Source organism: Phalacrocorax carbo, chromosome Z (genome assembly GCF_963921805.1).
Source record: "Phalacrocorax carbo chromosome Z, bPhaCar2.1, whole genome shotgun sequence".
In the NCBI taxonomy this organism is placed as follows: Eukaryota; Metazoa; Chordata; class Aves; order Suliformes; family Phalacrocoracidae; genus Phalacrocorax; species Phalacrocorax carbo.
The window spans coordinates 77,398,704-77,424,643 of record NC_087548.1 but is presented as its reverse complement, the minus strand read 5'-3'; the positions used below and the strand labels follow the sequence as shown (position 1 = coordinate 77,424,643).

Here is a 25,940-nt window from a genome sequence, read left to right as displayed (position 1 = left end):
GGTGGGCAGGCGCGCCGCGGACAGCTAAGAGCCGCCGGAGGAGAAGGGCCCCTCGGGAAGTCGGCGTTAGGTGTGAGGGGGTTGGTTTGGTGGGGATTGGCTGGTGGTGTCTCGCTGCCTCCGCCTCAGCCACCGCCACCTTAGCCACAGCTCCGGCCCGGCCCGGCCCGGCCCGGCCCGGCCGACTGCGGGGCCTGGGCTCTCCCCTCAGCCCAGCGGTCGCAGTAAGGGCCACACGGCAGACGCCTCGCGAAGGCTGGCGGCGCCGGCGGAGGTGAGCCGGGGCGGAGAAGAGGCTCGGAGGCTCCGGGAAGAGCCCAGCGGCTCCCCTTAGCGGTGTGTACAGGCCCCGTAATTACTTCTCGGTGTCTGTGTTGGCAGCTCCTTTTCAGTTGCGGGCTTTTTTTCTATGTGTAAGGCGTGTATTTTCGTACTAGCGCAGTGTGTAGTAAGGAAACCCCCTCATACGGCGGTATCCGGTCCGCTGGCAAGTATGCAAATTCAGCTAAAATCAGCTTTTGTCAGAGTAACGTTAAAAGCAAACCGTGCAGACACGTCCTCTTTCCCAGCTGCTAGCGCCTCTTACTCACAGATAATCTTGTCTGGTGATGCTCTGTTGCATATAATTTATAGACGTACAAACTCTAGAGTGTGCACGGGCCTTTCTGGAGGCAATGTGTCCATTCTGTGGTTCCCGTTCTCACAGAACGGTATTTGGGCATGTAGCCCCTTACAGTTCCTACACAGAAAAGTAATTGTGCGGTTGGTTGTTCGCAGCGAAGAGCACATGGCCACAGGGATGTTATTTTGGGACCATAGATAGGCTGAAAAGTGGCTCTAGGGTGTAAGTTTGTACAGCTGTCCTAGCAGGGTACTTCTCAAATCCAAAACTAAATACTGATGCTATTAGCAGTTTCATTCCTTGTTGCCATTAGACAGACATCTGATATGTGTGACAGTTGATTCTCAATGTTCTGGTTTCAGCTGGGATAGAGTCAGTTTTCCTCCTAGCAGCCGGTATAGTGCCATTATTTGTGTCGTGTGCCAACACCACGCACCATCTCTCCTGCCCCAGATGACTGCTGTGACAGATGGAGCCCAAAGGCAGCAACTAAGTGAACTCAACAGACGTTTTAGAGGGATGGCCCATAGACTTAGGGGATGATATCTGTGTGTATATACCAAAAGACAGAAGAAGTGTGGTGATTAACTGGAATGTATTGGAATGTGTGGGACCTGGGCATGAGACAGATGGTATAGAATAAGGGGTGGACGCTAGCTCAGTCCCAGCTTCCTCACACAGCAAACAAGTAATACTTGATTTTACTGTGATGCCCAAATAATTTTGTCTTTTGCCTGTTTCTAACTTGTAAACACAAATAGCTGCATTGTTAAAAAAAAGAAAAAAGTGCCACATACTGAAAACTATACGGAGACAACAGAAACACAACCTTAATGCAAAAATGTTATAAATAAGCTTATGCTGTTTTTTCATTCAGATCTCTGTTTTAATTTTACTTTTTTATTTTGAATCTGTTTGCAGAGTTTTCAACTTGTTCTGATTTGCCAATTTCCTGAAAAATGCTCTATCTGTAAGGTGTAGGGTTTTTTAATACTGAAGAAGCATGTAACTGACATAATCAAAAAACCGTAAGTGGCCATGTTTGTCGCTAGCAAGTAGTATGCTTTTCAGTGCAAAGGAAATTCTTTATGTCTACGAGATATTCTTATATACGCTTGATAAAAATCTCCAATTTTCTAGAGACAACTGTACCCAATTAAGGGGAGGACAGTGCTACATTAATAGCAAAATGTTTGTGTTTTACCAGGTAACAGATTGGTTGGCATGTTCATTCAATGACGTCTTTGGAAACATGAATAGTTCTTCTAGCGCCGTTCGTGTGAAGCCACTGGAAGGCAACTCTGGAAGAAACCAGCAGCAGCAGAAGAAAGATGTGTCTTCTGTGACAGAAAGTAGCAAAACCAAAGCTGTGCCCAGAAAAAAAGCAAAGTCGTCTTCAGTAGATCTGACTTGTAACAAGTCCAGGCAAAACTGGAACCAGTCTCAAAATGAGCCATGGGTAGATAGATACAAACCTGAAACTCAGGTGTGAGAGTTATTCTAAGTGTTAATGGAGTAGTAACGTTATAGTGTAGCATGTTATTCATCTGTTCATAATCTGTATTGTTCAGGTTCTGAGTATCCTATCTCATTAGGGCAATGGATTCCTAGTTTGAGTTTTTACTGTCTGTAGCTAAGGTTTTGCTGAGCTATTTATCTGTAGGAGTTGTGTTTTCGCCCCCGGCTTCCTGAGGAGATAAAGCTACTGAGGAGCTGTTGTTTCCTATCCACGCACTCATAAACTTTTGAACCGAATTTCAGCCAGATCTAACAACTCCAAGTACTAGGAAAATCCACAGCTAAGCAAAGGAGAGAGAACTGAGTTAGTGCACTCATTACAGGGAAGATAACAGAAGTTATCTTTCTTGTTACTACACACCAGTTAGCTGGTCTGTTAGCACAATCAAAGTACCTGATTAATTGCAGGTTGCACCATCTCTTGCTTGCTAGATGCATCTTAGCCGTGACTTTGCAGGTGGGGGGGTACTGCAGTACCTTAGGGCTTCAAGGAGAAAGGATTAAAATCTGTAGTAAAGCTGTCTTCACTGGTTCTGCTTGTGGAACAGCTTTTTCACAGTGTGTTTCAAAGGTATCAGCATGTGTGTTAACTGTCTCCTAGTTTGTTGATGTATGTTAGTGTATGGCTTGTGGTTTATATTTGAATATTTAATAGCTTATCTCTGGAGGGGAATTGAGTTACAAGGCTAGAATGCAAGTAAGCTGCATGAGATTTGCAGAAGTTCCAAAAATCTATGCAGTATTAGAGTTAGTAGAGCCTAAAAAGTACCAGCAGTAGCTATAAAGCATGCTGACATAAACTGTAATGTTTCACGGCAAGACTGTAATGTTGTTACTTCAGAAATATAATAAATAGTTCATTATTTCCCAACTGGAAGCAATAGAAAATTAGTTGTTTGAGGAAACAGGCTGAAATGATTATCCTTAAATATTGCACTTACTTCTATATAACATAAAAATATGTAACTGGAATATACATGTACATGTCTGTTAATGTTCTAGCCAGCCTATATTCTGTTCTTGGATCTCCTCATTACAGTCTTAGAAACCAAGAGGTGTATATATATATATTTCATATATTTTCATCTTTTTTAGAATGACCTTGCTGTGCAAAAGAAGAAAATTGAAGAAGTTGAAACCTGGTTGAAAATGCACATATTTCAGAGGCAGCCAGAGCAGGTAATCTTGCTAAAGTTAGCAGCTAGATATGTGAGACCATACAAACAAGCTGGATTCAATTTTATTTTAATTTCAGAGAAAAACCTTAACATATAGGTAGCGATTATGTATCTATTGCATTATAAGAAATCTCTTATGAACATAGAGCTTGTACATTTGTTTAGGGCTTATGTGAATAGGTGGATTCTGGTTGTGCTCAGAAATACCATATTCTAGGATCTGTCAGTTCATACCTCTTAAAGCGTGTGGTTGTGACTTGCATTTTGTATCCCACAGATTAATTTTAAGTATCTTGGCAAATTACCAGTTGTACTGACTTGATGCAATAGGATGTTTTTAACCTCTTGATTGATAAGAGGCATTCTTATGCATCATTTACCAGTCTTGCCCGGTGTTTTTCAGAGCAGATTCTCCAGTTCAGTATGTATTATATGGGTAGTATACATGGTGTGCAGTGAACTGAACAGATACATTAAGACATGACTGCAAGGCTTTCAGTATTCTGGCCTAGCTCTTCTATCTGAATACTCAACATATAAATTAATAACGCAAAATGTTTAACTCAGTTCTTATTGGGAAAAGAGAATAATTACCAGAGAAACTACAGAAGAAATTAAACCAATATTAATCTTCAGCCAACTTTCAGTCTTTATTTATCATGTTTGGGACTTTTTTTTTTCCCCTCCTGTGACAGGGTGGCTCTGTTTTACTGCTAACTGGTCCTCCTGGTTGTGGAAAGACTGCAACTATACAAATATTAGCAAAAGATCTTGGTGTTCAGATGCAAGAATGGACTAATCCAATATCTTTAGACTTTACAAAAGAAGACCTAAGAAATATATTTGGCTACAGTAAGTATTTTGATTTTTTCTTTTCTTTTTTTCCCAGTTACTTTTGTGATTTTTGTATTCTGTATTTTTTTACTTTTTTGTGTCTCTCTCACATATGAAGTCAGATGCACATCCATGTAACTCAGATTCTTAGTGTTTAATAAGAATCTTTCTTTTGCTTTTATCTGAAAAGGGATTTAGTTTTGTTTGAGTGTTTACTCCAAAATAACTTGCAATTGTAATCAGTATAAAGAGCTATGTAATACCCTGGTTATCATTTGAGTTGTATCATATCATAATTAAATAAAAATAGGTAAGTCTGTCTTGGTCGGGGTCCTCAGCTGAATTCTATCCTTTAAAAATTCTCTTGTGTTTGTAATGTGTTTGCCAGAGGGCTTGGCTGCTGCTTTTCAATGACTACTGTCAGAAAATAGCATGGGTGGGTATTAGTTCTTGTGGATATTTATATTCTACTTGGTATAATATAGAGCACGTATTTTTAATTAGTTTTCTTTTTCAGACTCAAATTTTCATACGTTTCCGAGTCAGGCCCAAACAGCTCTCTTTCAAGATTTTCTATTAAGAGCAAATAAGTATAACAAACTCCAGATGCTTGGGGAGTCCTCAGAAAATGATAAAAAGCTTATTCTTATTGAAGTAAGTGAAAACTTGTGAAATCTTGTTTTAAAAACAATACCTTTTATTATAAGATTGATATGCTAACAAGCTTCAGCTGATGGATTGGTGTTGCCAAAGGTTAGTCTGCGTTACTGCAGATGAGTTCTTAATTATTTTTTGAGTCTCTGCAGCAGGTTAGAACCACGTTCTACCTGTAGTTAAACCATATAAGCTCGTAGTCATGCAGAAACTGGAGACTAGTTTGTGTACAGAAATAAGTAATAGGTTATCAAAAAGTAGATCAAAACAATATTGAAAAGTCATACCTGTGTTTCTGTATGATTAGCTTGCTAGAAATATATGCATGTATAAACAGGAAGAGGGGAAAAAAACCCCACGATTCTTGTTAGTTAAGGATGCTGGAGAGTGTAGAAGATACATGAGAACTAATACAGTCAGAAAGCACTTGAAATATAGTATTCCCTGGTCTTAGGCAGGGGGCGTTCTTTAGGGCAGAGATGTAAACTCAGAGGGTTTGTAAGCTGCAGTGGGAGGTACAGGAGAAGACTTTGGTTTTTTACTTATTTCAGAGAGCGTTTTAATAGCTTTTCATTTTTTCTGACAGAAGGATTTTCTAAGTTATGATAGTCAAGTTGTCTGTAAACTTCGAAGAAAAAGAATAGATGAGAGAAAAAATCTAGCTGAGTAATGTATGTACTGTAGAATTTAGGAAGAATAGTTTTCTGTGACTTCTCGTCATGAACTTACTTCCTTGTGTAGGTCTCATATCTCAAATACTATATCCTGCCCTCTTCCTCAGTAGAGCTGCTACCTTGAGTGTTTATCCTATGAGTAAAACTCTGTCTAGTAGGCAAGGTAATCACCTTGGGAAACAACGACAGAAAGAAAGTGTTCCTTTTTAGATAATTTTGTTCCATAATAAAATAAAGAAATGCTATGCTTTTGGGTTTTTTCCTTTTTTTTTTTTTTTCCACCCACTCTGGTTATCTTCACTGTTAGCCACATTCAAATTTAGTTGAAAGCAAGCTAATGAGGAAGAAAAACTGTGTAGCACTATAGCGTGTCATTACAGTCAGTCTGTGCGAGAGAATATATACATCTGAATGTAATGACAGCAGTTCATTTGTTTTCAATAGGACATACCTAACCAATTCTATCGAGACCCTAGCAGTCTACATGAAATTCTCAGGTCAGTTGCAAATAAGTTTTAATGATTAGCTTTAGCCACTTGGAGTGGCAAACTGGAGTTTGATCCTTGTTATACTGGCTTATTTTTCAATTTAGGAGATTTGTTCGTACAAGTAGATGTCCCCTTATATTTATAATCTCAGACAACTTCAGTGGAGACAGCAACCAGAGGTTACTATTCCCAATGGAAATTCTAGAGGAGTTGTGTATATCCAATATTAGGTAAGATCTTTTATCTCATTAAAACTTGATTGAAATAAATGAGAAGTCAAACTAATTAATTTTTTTTAAATTAAATTCAACAGTTTCAAGCCTGTTGCACCAACAAATATGATGAAAGTTCTTAACCGAATAGCTGCAACAGAAGCTAGTATGGTAAGTTGTCAAAACTGATAAGTTTTGTGCAGTGCCAGGACCTACAGATTTCAGACTTTTATATCTGAAATTTGTTATTTATATTTGTTAATGTAATTGTTTGATATTTGATAGCAGACCCCACATACTCCAGAAAAACCCACCAATCCCCTTGCAACAGAAACCCAGGAACTAACTAAAAAAATACTTTGTTTTTAAGACTAGTTCTACTTGATCCTTGTTCTAAGTCTTCTGAACATCCTTCTGCCTATTACGGAAGCTATGTATATATGAAACATAATAGGAATAAAAGTAGTTTTCATTATATCCAGCAAGGCCAGAATAGGTCACGAACCTAAATCTATTATTCCTGAACTGTTTTGATTACAACCAAGTCTAATATTGAGTGACACCTGGCAAAGAATTACATGCATTTTTCTCTTTAATATTGGTATATTAAATGTGGCAATGTGCTTAAATGGATTAAATGTTTTAAAGTTACCAGTATTAGGTGGTTTGAGCACATGGTGGGTGCTCATGTAGTCTGTTTATGATCTGTATTAGAGGTGGGTCCCATAGCCAGAATAATATTCAAATACTCCTTTTCCTACTTCTTCTTATTACTTGGAATGTTGCTTTTCCTTGTAGAACAGAGAAAAGAATTGCGCTCTTGATAGAACTTCTCTGGAGTTGCTTTGCAGAGGCTGTTCAGGTGATATAAGAAGTGCAATAAACAGTCTTCAGTTTTCTTCCATGAGAGGTAAATGACTGATTTTTGTCAAGTGAATGACATTTTGACCATTTCTGCTTTAAAGGTATTCTGTTCACTGTTGCAGCACAGCTAGATGAGCCATGCAAAACATTTTTGACATGCTGCCCTGGAGCAGGAATAAAAGGCACAAAGGTGGTTTTTGTTGTTGTTTTAGGGGGGTGAGAGGGTTGCTTGGTTTTTGGGGGGTTTAAAGCTGAAAATATTCCTTTTCACGACCGTTTGATGTAGTCTTAAAATTTAATAACTTCTGCTACATATGTGCTGATATAATATAATGAAATGTCCTTTTCTTCTTGATATCTTTGTTATTGGTACGTGCTACTGATCAAAGCTTTTATGATGCAACCTTAATCTGAAAGGGTTATTTTCATTGCTTCGTTCTTTATGCTTCTCCATGTCCTTATCTCTACCCTCAAAGCATTTCTGAAATAGCCCATTGACTCTGTATTCAGCATTTCTGTAATGATTGATTTTATTTTTTTTTTTTTTGCTTTGGAGTTCCTATGGCTGTTGGTAAGTTGAAAAGCTGTGAGGTGGCATGACCTGCTGTGAAATTATTGAGTATATTATAGAATAACTTTGGAATTCAGTGTTTTAGTAGTCTCCAAGTACTTGGTTGGGCAATGCTCAAATCAGACTTAGTCTGGGATTATTTTAAATGTACCAATATTGAAAGAAAACAGGAGATTTACTGTCATGTCTTTTATAAGCATTGGAAGGCAGTAATTGTTAAGAAATCAATGCATGCGAGTTACATGATCAGTGATTTTAAAAAGCAGTACTCTGGCCTATGTGGTTCACTCTAAGAGCTGTTAGATGGTGCCAGCACTTACATTCAACCTAGAAATAAGAAAGTGAATTAATTGGTTGTCTTATGCGGTATGTCATAAAGCTAGCCATGATCTTGTTGCTTTTACTTATTTTTCTCTCCCATCCACCTCGCAAATAGAAAATGTGCTTGTGGAATTCAGGATTAAATGCAGTTTCAAGTCCTTGTCATAAGAGGGAGTGTTGTAGTTTGAGTTTTAGAGTATATTGAAATTAACTCAGCTCTATGTGTTAAATTAGATGAAGGAGAGAGTAAAATTTTGAGGTTTAACTTGCAAACATGGAAATGAAATTCTTCTGATGTTGTCTTATACTAAGTTTGTATTGCTCTATGTTAATCAGAAAAAATATAAAATTCCTCTCAGTAAAACCATTTTGATGATAATGGCATTAAGTTCGTAAATAGTAGGTTGGTGATAGCTGAGAAAAGTTTGCAGTAGCTCACCGCTGGATTCTAAGGAGCTTCTACATACTGTAGAAAATTTAAATGGTCTTAAAATGGCCGGTTTGTGTAATTTTTAATAAATTACCTTGGAAATGTGAAAACATGAGAGTTATAAAAAGAACTTGGGAGAAAACAGAGGCATATGGCATGGAAGCTTCTGTACATGACATCTCAGAATCATGTACTCAAGTCATACCCTGCTGAATGTTCTCCTTTAGCATTTTCTGTAACACATTGAGAAGTGCTGCTTTCATGTTTGTCATGGTTTTAGCTGGGATAGAGTTAATTTTCTTCACTCTAGCTGGTATAGTGCTGTGCTTTGAAATTAGCATGGAGAAAAAAACCTGTTGAGATAACACACAGATGTTTAGGCTGTGGCTGGGTAGGGCTTGTACTAGTCAAGGACATTTCTAGCTACCCATGCTCTGCCGGGTGCACAAGAAGCAGGGAGGGGAGGGGTCACAGCAAAGAGAGCGGATTCAGATTGACCAAAGGGATATTCCATATCATGTACCGTCATGCCCAGTATGTTACCTGGAAGGAGCTGGCTGGGGGAGGGAGGAAGCAGTCGTGGCTCGGGGATGGGGCAGCGTTGGTCGGCGGGTGGTGAGCGGCTGTATCATTTGTGTTTCCGTGTTTTTTTTTTCCTTTTTTTCACTTTCCCTTCCTTTTCCCTTTTATTATATTAACATTATTGTCATTATTATCATAATCATTGTTACTATTATTATCATTTTATTGTAATCATTAAACTGTGCTTATCTCAACCCACAAGTTCTTTTGCTCGTCTGATTCTCTTCCCCATCCCACAGGGGTGGGGGGGGAGTGAGCGAGCGGCTGCGTGGTGTTCAGTTGCCAGCTGAGGCTGAACCACGACAGTCTATTTTTGGTGCCCTACGTGGGGCATGAAGGGTTTGAGATAACAGTTGCTGGTCACAGCATTGATTCATCTGCCCTCAGTATTAGTTTGTCCAGTCTTTACCATGCTGATTGTAAAGTACATGTTAAAACTTGCTGTTGGTTTTGTCAGTTTGCTGTGCTCTGCAGTGATTAGAGATGTTTTGCCTAGGAGACTTTTTATTAAAACACTGGCCTTGACTGTTATCGGTTATTTAGGTCTTGCAGGGAAGCCGTTACTGTACTCCAGCTACCACCTCATGGAGGCAACTAGCAATTACACCTCCTCCTCTGAGAAGTTTTTTTATGGAGGAAATACAGAATGGCACCATAGCTGCCATCTTATATAACGTCTCCTCCTTCATTACAACAACTTTTCAGTATCTTGAACATCCTTGGGTAGTCAAGATACATCTGTTGATATCGCTTTGGCAGATGGTATCAGATCTGTCTAAGGTTAATAAGCAAGTTAAGAATATAATCCAGAGATCTGTCCCAAGGCTCGATAGCTATGCGTGGCAGGATATGTGGGATAGTATGGGCAAATGCCTAAGACGGTGGGCACCCCCTGTGGTGTGGGACTTCACCCCTGAAAAAGTGCAGAATCCTGAAAAATTAGTAGAACATTTGGAGGAAGTATGTTGTCACCCTGGCAATTCCAGAGAGATACAAATCACTGCAATGTGCTGGGGTCTGGCTTATGCCTATCGAGCCCTATTTAACACTATTCAGTACCCCCAAGGGAAAGAGAAGGGAGCTACTCCAAGCCCAGTGACAAGCACTGCGGCCACCCAACCCCCCACGACAGATACTGCAGCCTCTCCAACCCCAGTGACAAGCGTTGCAGCTAAACCAGAGGACCAACCTGTGCCAGTATCAGTCGCCCCTATACGCAAGAAGAAATCATGGAAGAGAAAGTCAACTCGTTTAGAAAGAGATTATGAGGAACCAGGGCCATCACGAGAAGAGGAGGAGGAAGAGGAAGAATGTGTACAAGAAATGGAAACTACCTGATCCCTATCCTTGAGTGAGTTGCGGGATATATGGAAAGATTTCGGGCGTCATTCAGGTGAGCACGTTATCACCTGGCTGCTCCGATGCTGGGATAATGGGGCCAGTAGTTTGGAATTAGAGGGGAAGGAAGGCAAACAACTGGGATCCCTCTCTAGGGAAGAGGGCATTGATAAAGATATTGGAAAAGGAACACAAGCCCTCAGCCTCTGGAGGCGGCTCCTGTCCACGGTGAGAGAGAGGTATCCCTTCAGAGAAGATGTTGTATTTCGCCTAGGAAAATGGATGACCATGGAGAAAGGCATTCAGCATCTAAGGGAATTAGCCGTGCTTGAGGTGATTTATGGTGACCTGGATGATCAACGGTCCTCCAAAGATCCAGATGAAGCTGAGTGCACACGACCCATGTGGTGGAAGTTTGTATGGAGCGCACCATCCTCGTATGCAGACTCATTGGCAGTGATGTCCTGGAAAGATGACGAGACACCAACGGTGGCTGAGTTGATTGATAGACTCCAGGAATATGAAGCGAATCTCTCTTCCTTGCTCGTCTCTGCTGTTGAGAAACTGTCCCGAGAGTTCCAGCAACTCAAAGAAGATATGCCCTACTCCCCACCAGTACGGACCAGTATCTCAGCCATTAGGAGTAATCGTCCCTTGGCTCAAGAGACGGGATACACACGACGGGGCACCCTATGGTTTTACCTGCATGATCACGGAGAGGACATGAAGAAGTGGGATGGAAAACCTACCTCAGCCCTAGAGGCACGGGTACGAGAGCTGCAAGGGAGGACAATTACTCAGGGGAGTTTCTCCAGGAGAGCTGCTGCTCCAGTTTCTAGTAAGCAATTCTCCAGACAGAAGAGTAGAAGTGCTGATGTCCTGTCTGATATTAAGAGACACTCATGATTCATATTTACAGGAAGTGAGTGATGAATACTACGATCAGGACTAGGGGGGCCCTGCCTCCAGCCAGGTGGAGGAAAGGGATAACCGGGTTTACTGGACTGTGTGGATGCGATGGCCTGGCACATCTGACCCACAGGAGTATAAAGCTTTAGTGGACACCGGTGCACAGTGTACCTTAATGCCATCAAACTATATAGGGGCAGAACCCATCAGCATTGCTGGAGTGACAGGGGGATCCCAGGAGCTAACTGCATTGGAGGCCAAAGTGAGCCTCACCGGGAATGAGTGGCAAAAGCACCCCATTGTGACTGGCCCAGAGGCTCTGTGCATCCTTGGCATAGACTGCCTCAGGAGAGGGTATTTCAAGGACCTAAAAGGTTACAAGTGGGCTTTTGGTGTAGCTGCCTTGGAGACAGAGGGAATTAAACAGCTGTCTACCTTGCCTGGCCTCTCAAAGGACCCTTCTGTTGTGGGGTTGCTGAAGGTCAAAGAACAACAGGTGCCGATCGCCACCACAACAGTGCACCGGCGGCAATATCACACCAATCGAGACTCTCTGATCCCCATCCATGGGCTCGTTCGTCAACTGGAGAGCCAAGGAGTCATCAGTAAAACCCGCTCACCCTTTAACAGTCCCATATGGCCAGTGCGGAAGTCTAATGGAGAGTGGAGACTAACAGTAGACTATCGTGGCATGAATAAAGTCACTCCGCCATTGAGTGCTGCTGTGCCAGACATGCTAGAACTTCAATATGAACTGGAGTCAAAGGCGGCCAAGTGGTATGCCACAACTGATATCGCTCATGCATTCTTCTCAATCCCTCTGGCAGCAGAGTGCAGGCCACAGTTTGCTTTTACTTGGAGGGGTGTCCAGTACACCTGGAATCGACTGGCCCAGAGGTGGAAACACAGCCCTACCATTTGCCATGCACTGATCCATAATGCTTTGGAACAAGGTGGAGCTCCCGAACACCTACAGTACATTGACGATGACATTGTGTGGGGCAATACAGCAGAAGAAGTTTTTGAGAAAGGGAAGAAAATAGTTCAAATCCTCCTGGAAGCTGGTTTTGCCATAAAACAAAGTAAAGTTAAGGGACCCGCACGAGAAATCCAGTTCTTAGGAATAAAATGGCAAGATGGTCGTCATCAGATCCCCATGGATGTGATCAACAAAACAGCAGCCATGCCTCCACCAACCAGCAGAAAAGAAACTCAAGCTTTCTTCGGCATTGTGGGTTTTTAGAGAGTGCATATTCCACATTACAGTCTGATCGTAAGCCCTCTCTATCAAGTGACCCGGAAGAAGACTGATTTCAAATGGGGCCCTGAACAACAACAAGCCTTTGAACAGATTAAACAGGAGATAGTTCATGCAGTAGCCCTTGGGCCAGTCCGGGCAGGACAAGATGTAAAAAATGTGCTTTACACCACAGCTGGGGAGAATGGCCCTACCTGGAGCCTCTGGCAGAAAGCACCAGGGGAGACCCGAGGTTGACCCCTAGGGTTTTGGAGTCGGGGATACAGAGGGTCCGAAGCCCGCTATACTCCAACTGAAAAAGAGATATTGGCAGCATATGAAGGGGTTTGAGCTGCTTCAGAAGTGGTTGGTACTGAGGCACAGCTGCTGCCGGCACCCCGACTGCCAGTGCTGGGCTGGATGTTCAGAGGGAACGTCCCCTCCACACACCATGCAACTGATGCCACATGGAGTAAATGGGTTGCACTGATCACCTAGCGGGCTTGAGTAGGAAACCCCAGTCGCCCAGGAATCTTGGAAGTGATTACGGACTGGCCAGAAGGCAGAGACTTTGGATTATCACCAGAGGAGGAGGTGACACGTGCTGAAGAAGCCCCACTGTATAACACACTGCCAGAAAAGGAGAAGCAGTATGCCCTGTTCACTGATGGGTCCTGTCGCCTTGTGGGAAAGCACCAGAGATGGAAGGCTGCTGTATGGAGTCCTACATGACAAGTAGCAGAAACTGCTGAAGGAGAAGGAGAATTGAGCCAGTTTGCAGAGGTAAAGGCCATCCAGCTGGCCTTAGACATTGCTGAACGGGAAAAGTGGCCAGTGCTCTATGTCTATACTGACTCCTGGATGGTGGCAAATGCCCTGTGGGGCTGGCTGCAGCAGTGGAAGCAAAGCAACTGGCAGCGCAGAGGCAAACCCATCTGGGCTGCCTCACTGTGGCAAGATATTGCTGCCCGGGTAGAGAACCTGGTTGTGAAAGTACGTCACGTGGATGCTCACATCCCCAAGAGTCGGGCCACTGAAGAACATCGGAACAACCAGCAGGTAGATCAGGCTGCCAAGATTGAAGTGGCTGAGGTGGATCTGGACTGGCAACATAAGGGTGAACTATTTCTAGCTCAGTGGGCCCATGACACCTCAGGCCATCAAGGGAGAGATGCAACATACAGGTGGGCTCGTGATCGAGGGGTGGACTTGACCATGGACGTTATTGCGCAGGTTGTCCATGAATGTGAAACGTGCGCTGCAATCAAGCAAGTGAAGCGGGTAAAGCCTCTGTGGTATGGAGGATGATGGCTGAAGTATAAATATGGGGAGGCCTGGCAAATTGACTATATTACACTCCCACAAACCCGCCAAGGCAAGCGCCATGTTCTCACCATGGTAGACGCAACCACCGGCTGGCTGGAAACATATCCTGTCCCCCACGCCACTGCCCGAGACACTATCCTGGGTCTCGAAGAACAAGTCCTGTGGCGACATGGCACCCCAGAGAGAATTGAGTCAGACAACGGGACTCATTTCCAAAATAACCTCATAGACACCTGGGCCAAAGAGCATGGCACTGAGTGGGTGTATCACATCCCCTATCACGCACCAGCCTGTGGGAAAATCAAAAGATACAATGGACTATTAAAGATGACGCTGAGAGCAATGGGGGGTGGAACATTTAAACACTGGGATACACATTTATCAAAAGCCACCTGGTTGGTCAACACGAGGGGATCTGCCAGGCGAGCTGGCCCTGCCCAATCAGAACCCTTACGTACTGTGAAAGGGGATAGAGTCCCTGTAGTGCACATAAAAAATATGCTGGGCAAGACAGTCTGGGTTATCCCTGCTTCAGGCAGAGGCAAACCCACTCGTGGGATTGCGTTTGCTCGAGGACCTGGGCGCACTTGGTGGGTGATGCGGGAGGATGGAGGAGTCCAGTGTGTACCTCAGGGGGATTTAATTTTGGGTGAAAACAGCCAATGAACTGAATAATAGGCTGTTAATTGCTATATATTGTTGTATGTCATCGCTACTATGGTTGCTATATGCCATGTCAATGGAATGTTATCATGGTGGGAATCTCCCAAATAATAATAATAGCAAATGAACTTTCAATGGAACCGAGCAAAGTGCAGCAGTGAGAGAACAAGAGCTACCAGTGCAGCGGTGATGGAACAAGGACTGACATGCAACAATCTGACCCCATGCAACACCGCATCTCTGAAAGACTCTTACGATAGATGAAATCCAAAGTCATGGACTAAATGAACTCTAATAGACATTTTACAGGCATTTTACAGGGGTGGTCCACAGACTAGGGGAATGATAAATGAAAAAAATCTGTATATACTGTTAAAGGATGAGAAGGTGGGTAGGGATTATTGAATTTGTACTGAATAGTATGGGACCTGAGCATGATGTAAATGATATGGAATAAGGGGTGGATACTGTCATGGTTTTAGCTGGGATAGAGTTAATTTTCTTCACTCTAGCTGGTATAGTGCTGTGCTTTGAAATTAGCATGGAGAAAAAAACCTGTTGAGATAACACACGGATGTTTAGGCTGTGGCTGGGTAGGGCTTGTACTAGTCAAGGACATTTCTAGCTTCCCATGCTCTGCTGGGTGCACAAGAAGCAGGGAGGGGAGGGGGTCACAGCAAAGAGAGCGGATTCAGACTGACCAAAGGGATATTCCATATCATGTACCGTCATGCCCAGTATGTCACCTGGAAGGAGCTGGCTGGGGGAGGGAGGAAGCAGTCGTGGCTCGGGGATGGGGCAGCGTTGGTCGGTGGGTGGTGAGCGGCTGTATCGTTTGTGTTTCCGTGGTTTTTTTTTCCTTTTTTTTCCCCTTTCCCTTCCTTTTCCCTTTTATTATATTAACATTATTGTCATTATTATCATAATCATTGTTACTATTATTATCATTTTATTGTAATCATTAAACTGTGCTTATCTCAACCCACAAGTTCTTTTGCTCGTCTGATTCTTTTCCCCATCCCACAGGGGTGGGGGGGGATTGAGCGAGCGGCTGCGTGGTGTTCAGTTGCCAGCTGAGGCTGAACCACGACAATGTTGAATGGGACTTTTTTAGCTGTTCAGGTATTTCAGGTAGGTAAATGATTGGCAGCCAGTGATATTTTGTAAATTTTGGATACCCCTCACCTACTTATTGATTTCCTGAGAATGCAGTATTAGTTTTTTACATATATATAATTTTTTTCTTCATTTCTGTATATGTGTAAGCACAAGTGATACATACACTTTATAGTAGTATTTACAGGTAAAATGGATCTATGGTAATTGTAGGAGAAAAGAAAGATAAATACTTAAAGCATAAGTTCTCGTAGCTTGATAAGGAACATTCACCTGCCATTAAATCAAATTGTGGGTGAAAATTTTTTTGTTCTAAATTAGCGCAGAAGAAGGGTTTTACTCCTTGGAGCTCAAAAGATTGTGGAAATTAGTGGGTTGTTGGACGAATCACCTAAATGAAAGGTTTTCTTTGCTGCCTTATATTTCAATGAGGGTATTATACAGATTATGCAAATAGGAGATAAACCGGTAAGTGAACAGGGTGTAACTGAAATATAATTTACATATATTTGCACTTGTACTTTATAAAGAAGAAATTTTTAAGAAAGGCAAGTTGGGGATGCATCAGAACTAGAATGAATAAGCAAGAATGCTACCTTTTTTTAAAGGCAGATTTGTTATTCAAAAAAAGTAGTTGGCACCTTAGCTGTGGCTTAAGGGACAGCAGTGAAATGAAGCATGCTAGTTTAGCTTACTGGGTTGTCTTCCGAGTAAATGGGTTTTCTCTTAGTGCCCCTATTTATAGAAACTTTTCTCTTTTTTTTTCCATTTGTTTGTTTAAAACCTTAGCAGTAGCAATGTAATAGAATAAGTTTTTTGATTTATGTGCTTTATCCTGATTGTATTTTTGCTTTTATTGATAGACTGCTCATTGGAGAAAGAGTTTTGGTCAAGGAAGAAAGGGAGCTCTACATCAAAATGTGAAGCAGCAGCAGCAATATCTAAAGTAAAAAAGAAAAATAGATCAGAAGACCAGGAGATACAAACTATTGGTGGCAAAGATGCTTCTATCTTTCTTTTCCATGCTCTGGGGAAAATACTTTACTGCAAAAGTAAGAAAACTTTGATTTATTCTTCCTAAATTTGCTAAGATATGGCTTAGGGTGACCTCTAATTTGTATGTTTGGTCATTAATAACAGTACAAAAATAGTAATAAAAGTTTGTGGTAACTGAGATGGCAGGTGTCTGTATCTGTTAGGTAAATAAATGTTTCTTTAAGATGTGTACATATGTGTAATAAAAACACATAAGTCTAGTTGCATTAGGTCCATGTGCTGACATGCACACAAAGCTAGATAGATAGCCACCACATATGTTGCTTTGTAGAAAAGCAAATTTTGCTTCAGTGCAGAATTTTGTACCGTTATGTTCTGTACTTGTCTGTATTCCTAAAGGTTACAGAACAGCCCTGCCACCTCATAGCTACTGCCTCCCTAATCATGTGTATGGGTTTCACCCTTCTGCGATCTTCCCTCCTGTTTATTACAACTCTTTTGTTTCCCTTTACCAACATATGTGCTCTCTCCTTTCTGACTTGAAAACCTCTTCTGTTTCTGTCATACCCTGTGTCCCTTTCCAAAGTACTTTCCGCCTTACTACTACTGAAAGTTCTACTTTTTATACAGTCAGGTTCTGTAAATCTGTGTCTGGCTGGGTTTTTAACATTTAACATTTAACAGTACTGGGTTTTTAACATTTAAAAACTATGATTCATAAGTATTTGGTACTTATTACACTAGTAGTATCTGCACTTAGCTAAATCAGGATCCATAATGCTATTGGCTGTCTACACTTCAGGAATAATTCACAATATCTGTTACAAAACAAACTAAGGAAAAATAGTGAGATGAGGGAATATGAAAGTAATTAGATTAAATTTGTTATGTGAAGTGTAATGTGACTAATTACATGTTGTTGACTATATAATATTGACTTTATATTTAAGTACTTATGCCTGTATCAAGAGCTTTCTGGGAACTGAAAGTGGTGTAATCTAGCTGCTGGTAGAGATGACAGTTGCTAAAAGTGATGCTCAATATATGTGAAAGCTACTATTCAGGCAGTTACACATCTCTGTCACTTTTATTCTGATTTTGAATATTTAATCTGAAATGCGTTATCTTCTGGCTTTTTTTATTATAGGCAGAAATGTAACAACATTTCTGATACTAAAAGACTAAAGATTGTAAAATTCTTTGTAGGAGAACCAGTGTCAGAACCAGAATTTCCTCAGCTGCCCACTCACTTATCAGAATACCGTCGAGACACCTTGCTTATTCAGCCTGAGGTACATCTGCAATGACTACTTGATTCCAGTTTGGTTTGAAAAAAACGAAACCAAAGTCTAAGTGATTGATGCAAATTCTGAAGCACAGTGGTCTGTCTCTTATCTTAATGTATGTGTACTCAATCTGTCTAAGCTACAGAATAAATAATCTGGAAAGGACCTTTGGAGGCTAACTTCAGAGGTAGATTAGGTTCCCAGGCTCTTGATCTGTGGAGCTTTGAGTATCTCCAGGGACAGAGATTCTCTCACCTCACTGACAGACTTGTAGTGGAGGGTGGGCTTTCCCTTGCCACAGCCTGTGACTGTTACCTCTCATCCTTCTGCTGTGCATTGCCAAGAGGAGTCCGAGTTCATCTTTCTGTTACCACCCATTAAGCGAGCTGAACACAGCAAAGGCTTCCGCCCCTCCATCCCCACCATTAGCTTTCTCTGGGAGCAAACCAACCTCCCTTTTGTATATAGGCATCACTTCACAGGTCACGTGTGCCAGCTCCCCAACCATCTGAACATATCATAACTTTTATAGGATGCTTTTCTTTATACACTCTGTAAAACTTGAACTTTCTTTTTTCCTAATAGGATATCGTGGAAAAATCGCATATGTCTGGAAGCATGTTTAATTTATACCTTCACCAGAACTATGTAGACTTTTTTTCTGATATAGATGACATAGTGAGAGCCAGTGAATATTTGAGCACTGCTGACGTCCTTTGTAGTAATTGGAGTGTAAGTGTTATCTTTTTATACACATGTACTTTTATTTTAAAACTCTGACATTGAGCTTCTAAATTTTTCTCTAGGTGTTTATGAATGGTAGAAAGCAATTTTCTTACAATTCAGTAAGAATTAAGCTGTATCACTTCAAACTTACAGTATAGGTGACAGTGAATTGTTAATGAATGCTAAAGTACACCAACTATAGAAGAGATACTTCTTTTTGTCCAACTTCTCTCAGTATTTTATTACAGTGGGTTATAATGTTTGTAAAATACTATACAAAATATTTTTAAGTAGAACATATTTATGCCAAAAATGTGTTGGAGTCTGTATGCCTTTTCCCTGAAGTAATTGAGCTAGCTTTTTCATTCTGCTGCTTTGAGTAAAAGTTTCACAGTAATCTAAATGTATTCTGGGTGTGTTGTGTCACTGGAATTACAGAGTGTATTTTAGCTCAAATGAGGCACGCTGTAGAGACCTTGAGTTTACATAATGCCCGATTTCTGTCGTAGACACAGCATGTGATGGAACAATACAGCGTGTCTGTGGCTACACGGGGGTTGATACATTCAAATATGTCCAGAGCCTTTGCCCACCATCAAGGAGGGATGGGGTTCCGGCCTTTACATAAACCCCAGTGGTTCTTTATCAATAAAAAGGTAAATGCTGGATTTTTTTGTTTTTGTAAGGTATGATAATTGAGTAGTAAAAAAGAGATTTGCTCACAGTGCTAAACTTGTCAAATATCCTATTTTGATACAAGCTACTTTTAAAAAGCACTTGCTTGAAGAGTTAAATTTGTATTATTCCTTTAATGGAAAAATAATTGGAGGCTTCTGACAAAGTCTGATTCCTGTGTCCAAGCTGGCATACTTCTGGGAGAGTCTTAATCATAAGTTAATGGAGACACAATTAATGTTGAAATACTATAAAGTATTCCTAAAAATAAGTTTAAGTTTTTGTGCTGTTCAAATCACATTACTGTTGTGTAAGTTCAACAAATTACTGCTGTTACATTTTATGTGTTTATCAGAAATAGCATGTTCATGAGATGCCAAAGCTCTTGGCAATTTTTTATATTTGAACTAATACTTTATTGCTGTGTCTGGCAAAAAATACTGTACTGGATGGGTGGGGAATTCTAATCAAGGGATAAATATTTTCTGGAAATTTCAGTGCCCAGCAAAAGGCACAAATGAAGAAATTTATCATTTTTATGATATGTATATGTTAACTGTAACTACTTATCTTTTTTATTCTGATCTCATTTTTCTATAGCTTGTCTGTAGTCATCCAGCAGGCAAGAAGAAAGTCTGTCTCTTACAGTACAGAATATCTACATTAATAATGATTTACCAGGCTTTTTATGTGTGTTTCTTTTTCCCCTCAACTCTTACAGTATCAAGAAAACTGCCTTGCTGCAAAATCTCTCTTTTCAAGCTTCTGTTTACCACCTCAGTGCCTTCAGACAGAGCTATTGCCTTATCTTGCTATGTTAGCAAATCCAATGAGAAACCAAGGTAAGATGGGTGTAACTCTTGATCCTGGATCTTTTGTGTAATTAAAGCATACTGAAAACTTTGTAACCCAAAATGTCAATACTATCTGTCCCTTTCCCTCAGTAAAAAAAATACTTATGGCAAATGCATATAGCCGATACCCAAAAATGTTTCTAGTAACAGAGCCACAATTAAAGCTGTCCTATCAGGTTTTAAACAACATCAAGAACATTTTAAAAACTTCTGTCACTAAAAGAATTGAAATAGTATCTCTCTTGGCAGAAGTGAAGCTTATATGACACTTTATAAATGTGTAAGATGGGGTCCTCATGTTGGGAGTATTTGAAATTGGTTGTCCCTTTTGTTTTTTTAAACTGCGTGCATTTCTGGTATCTGTGTACTTTTGAATTTCATCATGTTGCCCTCACATTCAGTATCTTAAGCTGCTCATAGTTTTTCCATCTGCCCACGTCCTTACTAGCTTGTCTAACTGGGTGGCATCGCAGACTTGGTCATCTCACACTTCACCCCCTTTTTTCACAGGATTACTTTTAAGAATGTTCTGGATAGCCCAGGTCCTGGCACAGATCTCTACTGGCAGCTGTATTCCATTGCAAGAGTTAACTATTACCTCATACCCCTCTCCCTCCCCATTTCCTATTAATAAATTATTTATCAAACCTTACTAATTAAGTTGTTCTCTTAAGCTTAGGGTTTCTTTTAAATTTTCTAGAAGATTTGATGAGAAGACTTTTGGAAACATAGCAGGCAATATTAATGAGATCTCATTCCTTACTGATCCTTTTGCAGTAACAAAAACAGACTTAAAAGGCTTTAAAAAACCTTTCCCAGATAAAATAAGCAAAATCCAAGTTTGCACTGTGTTAAAAAATGTGTAACCTGAGGTAATCCAATAGCAGACAATTCATGTGGAAAAATTTACTTTGTATGGTACATAATCCGAATATTAGTGTTTAGAACAGCTGGGTTGCTTAGGCTATGTTAATTACTTCTAATAAAAGGCCTCATGCCTTAACTAAGGCCCCGACATTAGTATGAATTCATTTTCTAGGCTATGGAATAATAACTCCACATCATCAATACACAGTTGATGAATGTCAGGGGGGTTTTTTGTGTGTAGGCAACCTGTAAATACCTTACGGTAACGTGGTAAATGGGGGGAAAAATACATACGCGTGTGTGTAGTGTTTTGGTATCCAAAATACTGCAAATATATACAGGAATACTTGACTAAACTTATGAATTATTTATTTTCCAGTATGTTTAATTGTATGTTCATTATGATCTACACAAAATGATACTGGTGATTCTTTGTTCTTAGCTCAGATTGCTTTTATCCAAGATGTTGGGAGGCTACCACTGAAAAGACATTTTGGGAGGTAAACTTGACTTCTGTCTTTTCTTAAAAAAAGTAAGACTTTATTTCTTTCTTAATATAATGAGGAAAAGAACCCTTTCATAGAGAAACATCTTCAGTGTACATCTGTGGTGTGACATTTTCTGTCACTTGCAGCATGATAATTTTAGATTTTGCCTGTTAAAGCTTCTTCTAGTCCAGATTTATCATTGTTAATAGCAACATTTTCACTATAACATTTATTTTAATCCTTGTTTAGCTTTTCTTTCCATCTGTCAAATATTAGCTCTGTCCTAGACATATCTGTGTTTCTCCAGTGCATGACCTGAGTAAATTTTTTTTTTACAATCAAAAACATTTACATGAGAATACAGCTGAATTGATGCAAAGAGTGTAGTGTGCTTTGCCTGTTATTTATCATGACATAAAACATTAATCTGGCAATCTGATAGAACATTCTGTGTTCACATGCGTGTTAGAAGTGTAAGAAAGAAATTATAATGGGGAATTATTCTTATTTCCTTTGAAACAGCTCTATATCTGTGGAACTGCAAAATATTTTAATGAGTGCTTCCCCTGAAATGGAATAGCAGCAATGATTTTTATTTTGTGGAATTTTTGCCTATCAGACTACTTAGAGTAAACCCTGGTTTAGAATGCTTTTTTTGTAAAACCATAGCTACTCAAGCTCCTCTGTCTTAGATGTTAAATAGCAAAAAACCCACAACCCCTGGTTATTTCAACTGTGGCACTATGTACAGATTATGTAGCACACATGGGGTGATATGGCATGACATGTTGTATTGTGACTTTAGTGAGCCTTCTGAATCACAGACGTCAATTATACTAGTAGTCCCTCAGTCACATTTTTGTAACTTTGATATCTCTGAAATAAAAAGAGCTTTAATTGTGATGGTCTTTTTCTTATAAAGGCTCGAGGTCACACCTAGCTGGAATGAGGCTGTCTTTCATCTCTTAACCAACACAGGGAGTTTGTTAGGGTATCCAACAAAGCATCTCGTATTTATCACTGATGTATTGCTGTCTGAGTTTTAACTATGAAATACTGGCCTATAAGATAAAGGCTGTATTACCCAAGAACCACCCTGTTACCCAACAGTTGTTGTATTAAAAGCCATTTCAGTTGCTAGTCAGGAAGAAAGGAAAGGCTCCCTAACTGGGTGTATTTCTTTGCAATCTCCCTAGTCTAAGCCAAAATTTTTGTAACTTTACAAATTAATTGTAGACTTCCTTATGTGATTAATTTTGGCTGCAGCAGACCTTTAAATATCAATAGATGTTTTGCATCTGCATAAATAAGTTGGGTGTGTGTCATTTAGAGTTTTATCTGAGGCGTAACTTTCTCCTGAAAGCATGGTAATCCTTTTTCATTTGTTCACTATTTTGGAAAGGAAGTATAGAGAAACGTAGGTATTTTAGTAAGCATTTGCTTCCTTCAGGAATCTTAATTGAAAATTATTTATTTTGTGTTTTAAGCACTCCTTAAAATAACTTATGTGCAGCTATTTCAATGGAAATAAGAATATTTTATTTATTTTCCATTCTGTCCATTAATAGAATGGGAATGGTACTGTAGTGAGAAAACTGGCATTGAGGAGAGTACATGGTATTTGATCAGCTGGAACTGGTGTCAGGATGAGTTTTTGTCAGTAACTGTGTAAGGTTTTATTATTCCCATGTAAAGTGGGAAAAATAGTAAAGGAACATTGGTATCATACTGATGTGGAGATGCTAGAAAGACTGAGAAGTCCAAATAGTAAAAGAAATTATAAAATACAAAAACATTTCTGCTCCTTTTTAAAATTTGCCTGTTTCAGGTTAAATGCCTTCCAGCACATGTACCATGTGCTGTTGTCAGTGGCTCGATTGTTAGCAGTTCACATGCATGATAAAAGCAAAGCAAAACCACTGTCACCGTAAGTAAGAAACTTGAAGCAACAACGGCTCCTTGGAAGATGATGGAGTGTGAACATGGTCTGGTATTTTGCTGCTGCTGTGGTTTGAGGCTAGGTAGGGCATCCCCTTCCTGAGGGCAACTCCTGTGTCTGCTGTAGGCTGCCATGTCAGCTGTATGGTGTTGAGTTCTGGGCACAAGTATCTATACCAGAAGATGTGTGCAGAGCTGCAAAACACAACACCGAAGGTAGTGGTGTGAGCACAGAATGTGTATAGCTTGAATTAGCTGCGATTGATGGAGGGTCTTACTGCCAGAAAATGTGAAAGCCGTTGAGCATCAGTGTAGGGAGGGTGACTTGTTCGGTACATGGGCAGTCTTTTCTATTGCAGCTTCTGTGTGAGAGAGCAGGAGATGTTGGGTTGTGTTTTTTTGTGGTAACTTACTGTTGCAATGATAATTTTACAGGTTAAAGCTTGAAACACTTACTGACAAAGATCCTGGGATACCAGACTTATTTGTTAGCTCTGAGGGGGACCGTGCCGATGTGCATGCTATGGAGACGGCTGTACAGATGGAGAAAAGCAGAACAAATGAGAATGAATCGGATGGATTCCCTCTCTCTTCTAGCCAGTGCAGTGGAAGTGAACTACCTTGCAGTCAGCCTCAGCCTGTTGCAGCTCAAGCAGTCATGGAGGAAGATGAATTAAAAATAGAGGAATATGATAGTGACTGAGTACAACAAAATACTTGCCTGACTTGCCTGAATAGATTTAATATGCTACAAAGACTTTTGCTAAAGAGAGTATGGTCTGCACAAAAGTACTGCTTGAGCTACTTAGGTGGGCTAGGAGGCCAAGTATGAACACGCTATGTCAGCATCAAGACAACTCTCCTCAGCTTCCTCTTAACTTTGCAGGATGAGACCTGACCTGAATATACTAAATTACAAGCTATTCACTGCCTTTCCTGAGCCGTGAAATAATCTATATTGATAAAAAGAGAATAAAAAATGATGACTGAGGTAGTTTGAAAAAGTCTGTAGATAAGCAGTGTCACTCTTAAGTTATTTTTATTTTTTACACATTTTTATTTACCTTGCGATTGTACACTGTGTTTCCATAGTACAAGTTTGACAAGTTGTCAGCATTTGAAGGCTTTATTAAAATTCATACCTTTAAAAAAATTGCTGTTTGGAAGCTTGGCCTTTCTGAAAGAAGAGACTGAAGAGTACAGGTAAGAGTACAGGATATCGCATCCCAGGAAATAAAACTCCTACTGTATTAATACTGTTTTGTACTCTGCCACAGATTTTTGTGTTTATAGGTTGAACAAATGTACAATGGATTATTTTGGATTCCTTTTTGAAATATATTGTCATAACTTACGGAGGGGAAAATGTAACAATTGAGCGTAAGTCCCTCTTGTCCTTTGTATTCTGTAGGAAGTTAATGGTGTAGTATGCAGATTTCTCCTTAAATTGCTGTTGTGCTAGGGGAAAGAATAATCCTAACTGACATGTTAGAAGTTTTATGGTTGTCTGAATAGACTGTTTAATGCTTCAGTGTTTCTCTGTAACTGGGCTTGGCCCATTCAAATCCATCTAATACGTTGCTGTGGTTAGTGATACCACAGGAATGAGAAAAAAAACCAAAGCAAACAGCTTTGAATGTGTAATGTATGTTTGCACTTCTGTATTGCTTACATCCAGCGTTTGGTAGAAGAAAATGTGTTTATCCACCATGGCCTTGGAATTAATGCTGCTGTTAAATAGTTGAGATTTGTCCTCTCTCAAGGGACAGGTGCAGTCTTTACATCTGTAGCTATTGTTTAATTTTGAAGAGGGAATTTTCTCTATTAAATCTTAAATTCTGTTACAGCTATACTCATTAGAGCAAAGTGAAAATATTCTCGGCTGTTGACGCCCCTTAACACCTTTCCTGCTCTGCAGCGTGCTTTGGATGGGTGGCGTCTGTTCACCTTACGTGGTGCCTCGCTTCACTCGGGCCTCCTGCAGTTGTGTAGCACTGAAACGCCCTCTGGCGCCTCCTATGCTCATGACAATAAGGTGTGAAATACTGATTTTTACTTTGCAAGCAAAACTCCAAGCTACTTCTTTATGCCTTTTTGAGCTTTCCTTACAGTTTTATCACATAATAGCAGTAATAACAGAGTTGCCTTCACATCAACTGCCTTGTGTTACCGTTGGCCTTGCCTTTACTGGGGCAGTATTCAATACTCACCTGGTAGACTGTAATAGCAGAGGCTCATCACTGTCAACTACGGCGTTCATAGTAATTTGTGTAAAACCTCTTTCAAATGAGAACACCACAACCAAAACCAGAAGCATTATTCTCTTTAATAATCTCTTGCGCTCAAATGTCTGTACTCTTGCCTCTGAATTGCAGTGGCGTGCAAAATACGTGAAGGGGACAGAAGCCTCAAATTATTTAAGTGCTAGTGGGCGCCTCATTAAAGCCAATGCCAAATTAATATTAAATCAATCCCAGGTAAGCCAAAGGGACATGCTGACAGCTGTGTAGCTGCAAGCAGGCAGAAGAATGAGTGTCGGTGCTACATCCCTCCTGCCTGTCTCTAGGGAGCGG

At 40.4% G+C, this 25,940-nt stretch overlaps 1 protein-coding gene across 3 annotated transcripts; it reads left to right on the top strand.

Annotated features, from left to right (window-relative positions):
- The first annotated feature begins 18 nt into the window (after positions 1-18).
- On the top strand, positions 19-25,219 carry RAD17 (RAD17 checkpoint clamp loader component). 3 transcript variants are annotated; one of them, XM_064437686.1, is made up of 16 exons: positions 19-274; positions 1,830-2,108; positions 3,236-3,319; positions 4,014-4,170; positions 4,670-4,806; positions 5,925-5,977; positions 6,073-6,198; positions 6,282-6,351; positions 6,979-7,090; positions 16,401-16,589; positions 17,740-17,825; positions 18,405-18,551; positions 19,055-19,201; positions 19,942-20,062; positions 21,384-21,473; positions 23,803-23,926. In XM_064437686.1, the coding sequence occupies exons 2-15, from the start codon at positions 1,875-1,877 to the stop codon at positions 21,443-21,445; spliced, it is 1,725 nt and encodes a 574-aa protein (XP_064293756.1). In that variant the 5' UTR covers positions 19-274; positions 1,830-1,874; the 3' UTR covers positions 21,446-21,473; positions 23,803-23,926. The 3 variants fall into 3 exon arrangements, with proteins under 3 accessions (XP_064293756.1, XP_064293754.1, XP_064293755.1); XM_064437684.1 differs by having other exon boundaries at positions 20-274; positions 21,384-21,441; positions 23,803-25,219; XM_064437685.1 differs by having other exon boundaries at positions 202-336; positions 21,384-21,441; positions 23,803-25,219.
- The last annotated feature ends 721 nt before the right edge of the window (positions 25,220-25,940 follow it).

Coding starts and splice junctions, on each gene's coding strand:
- RAD17 (XM_064437684.1), top strand. CDS start 1,875: ATGAATAGTTCTTCTAGCGCCGTTCGTGTGAAGCCACTGGAAGGCAAC. Junction 4,807..5,924: donor AAAAGCTTATTCTTATTGAA/GTAAGTGAAAAC, acceptor TGTTTTCAATAG/GACATACCTAACCAATTCTA. Junction 18,552..19,054: donor TCCTTTGTAGTAATTGGAGT/GTAAGTGTTATC, acceptor TTTCTGTCGTAG/ACACAGCATGTGATGGAACA.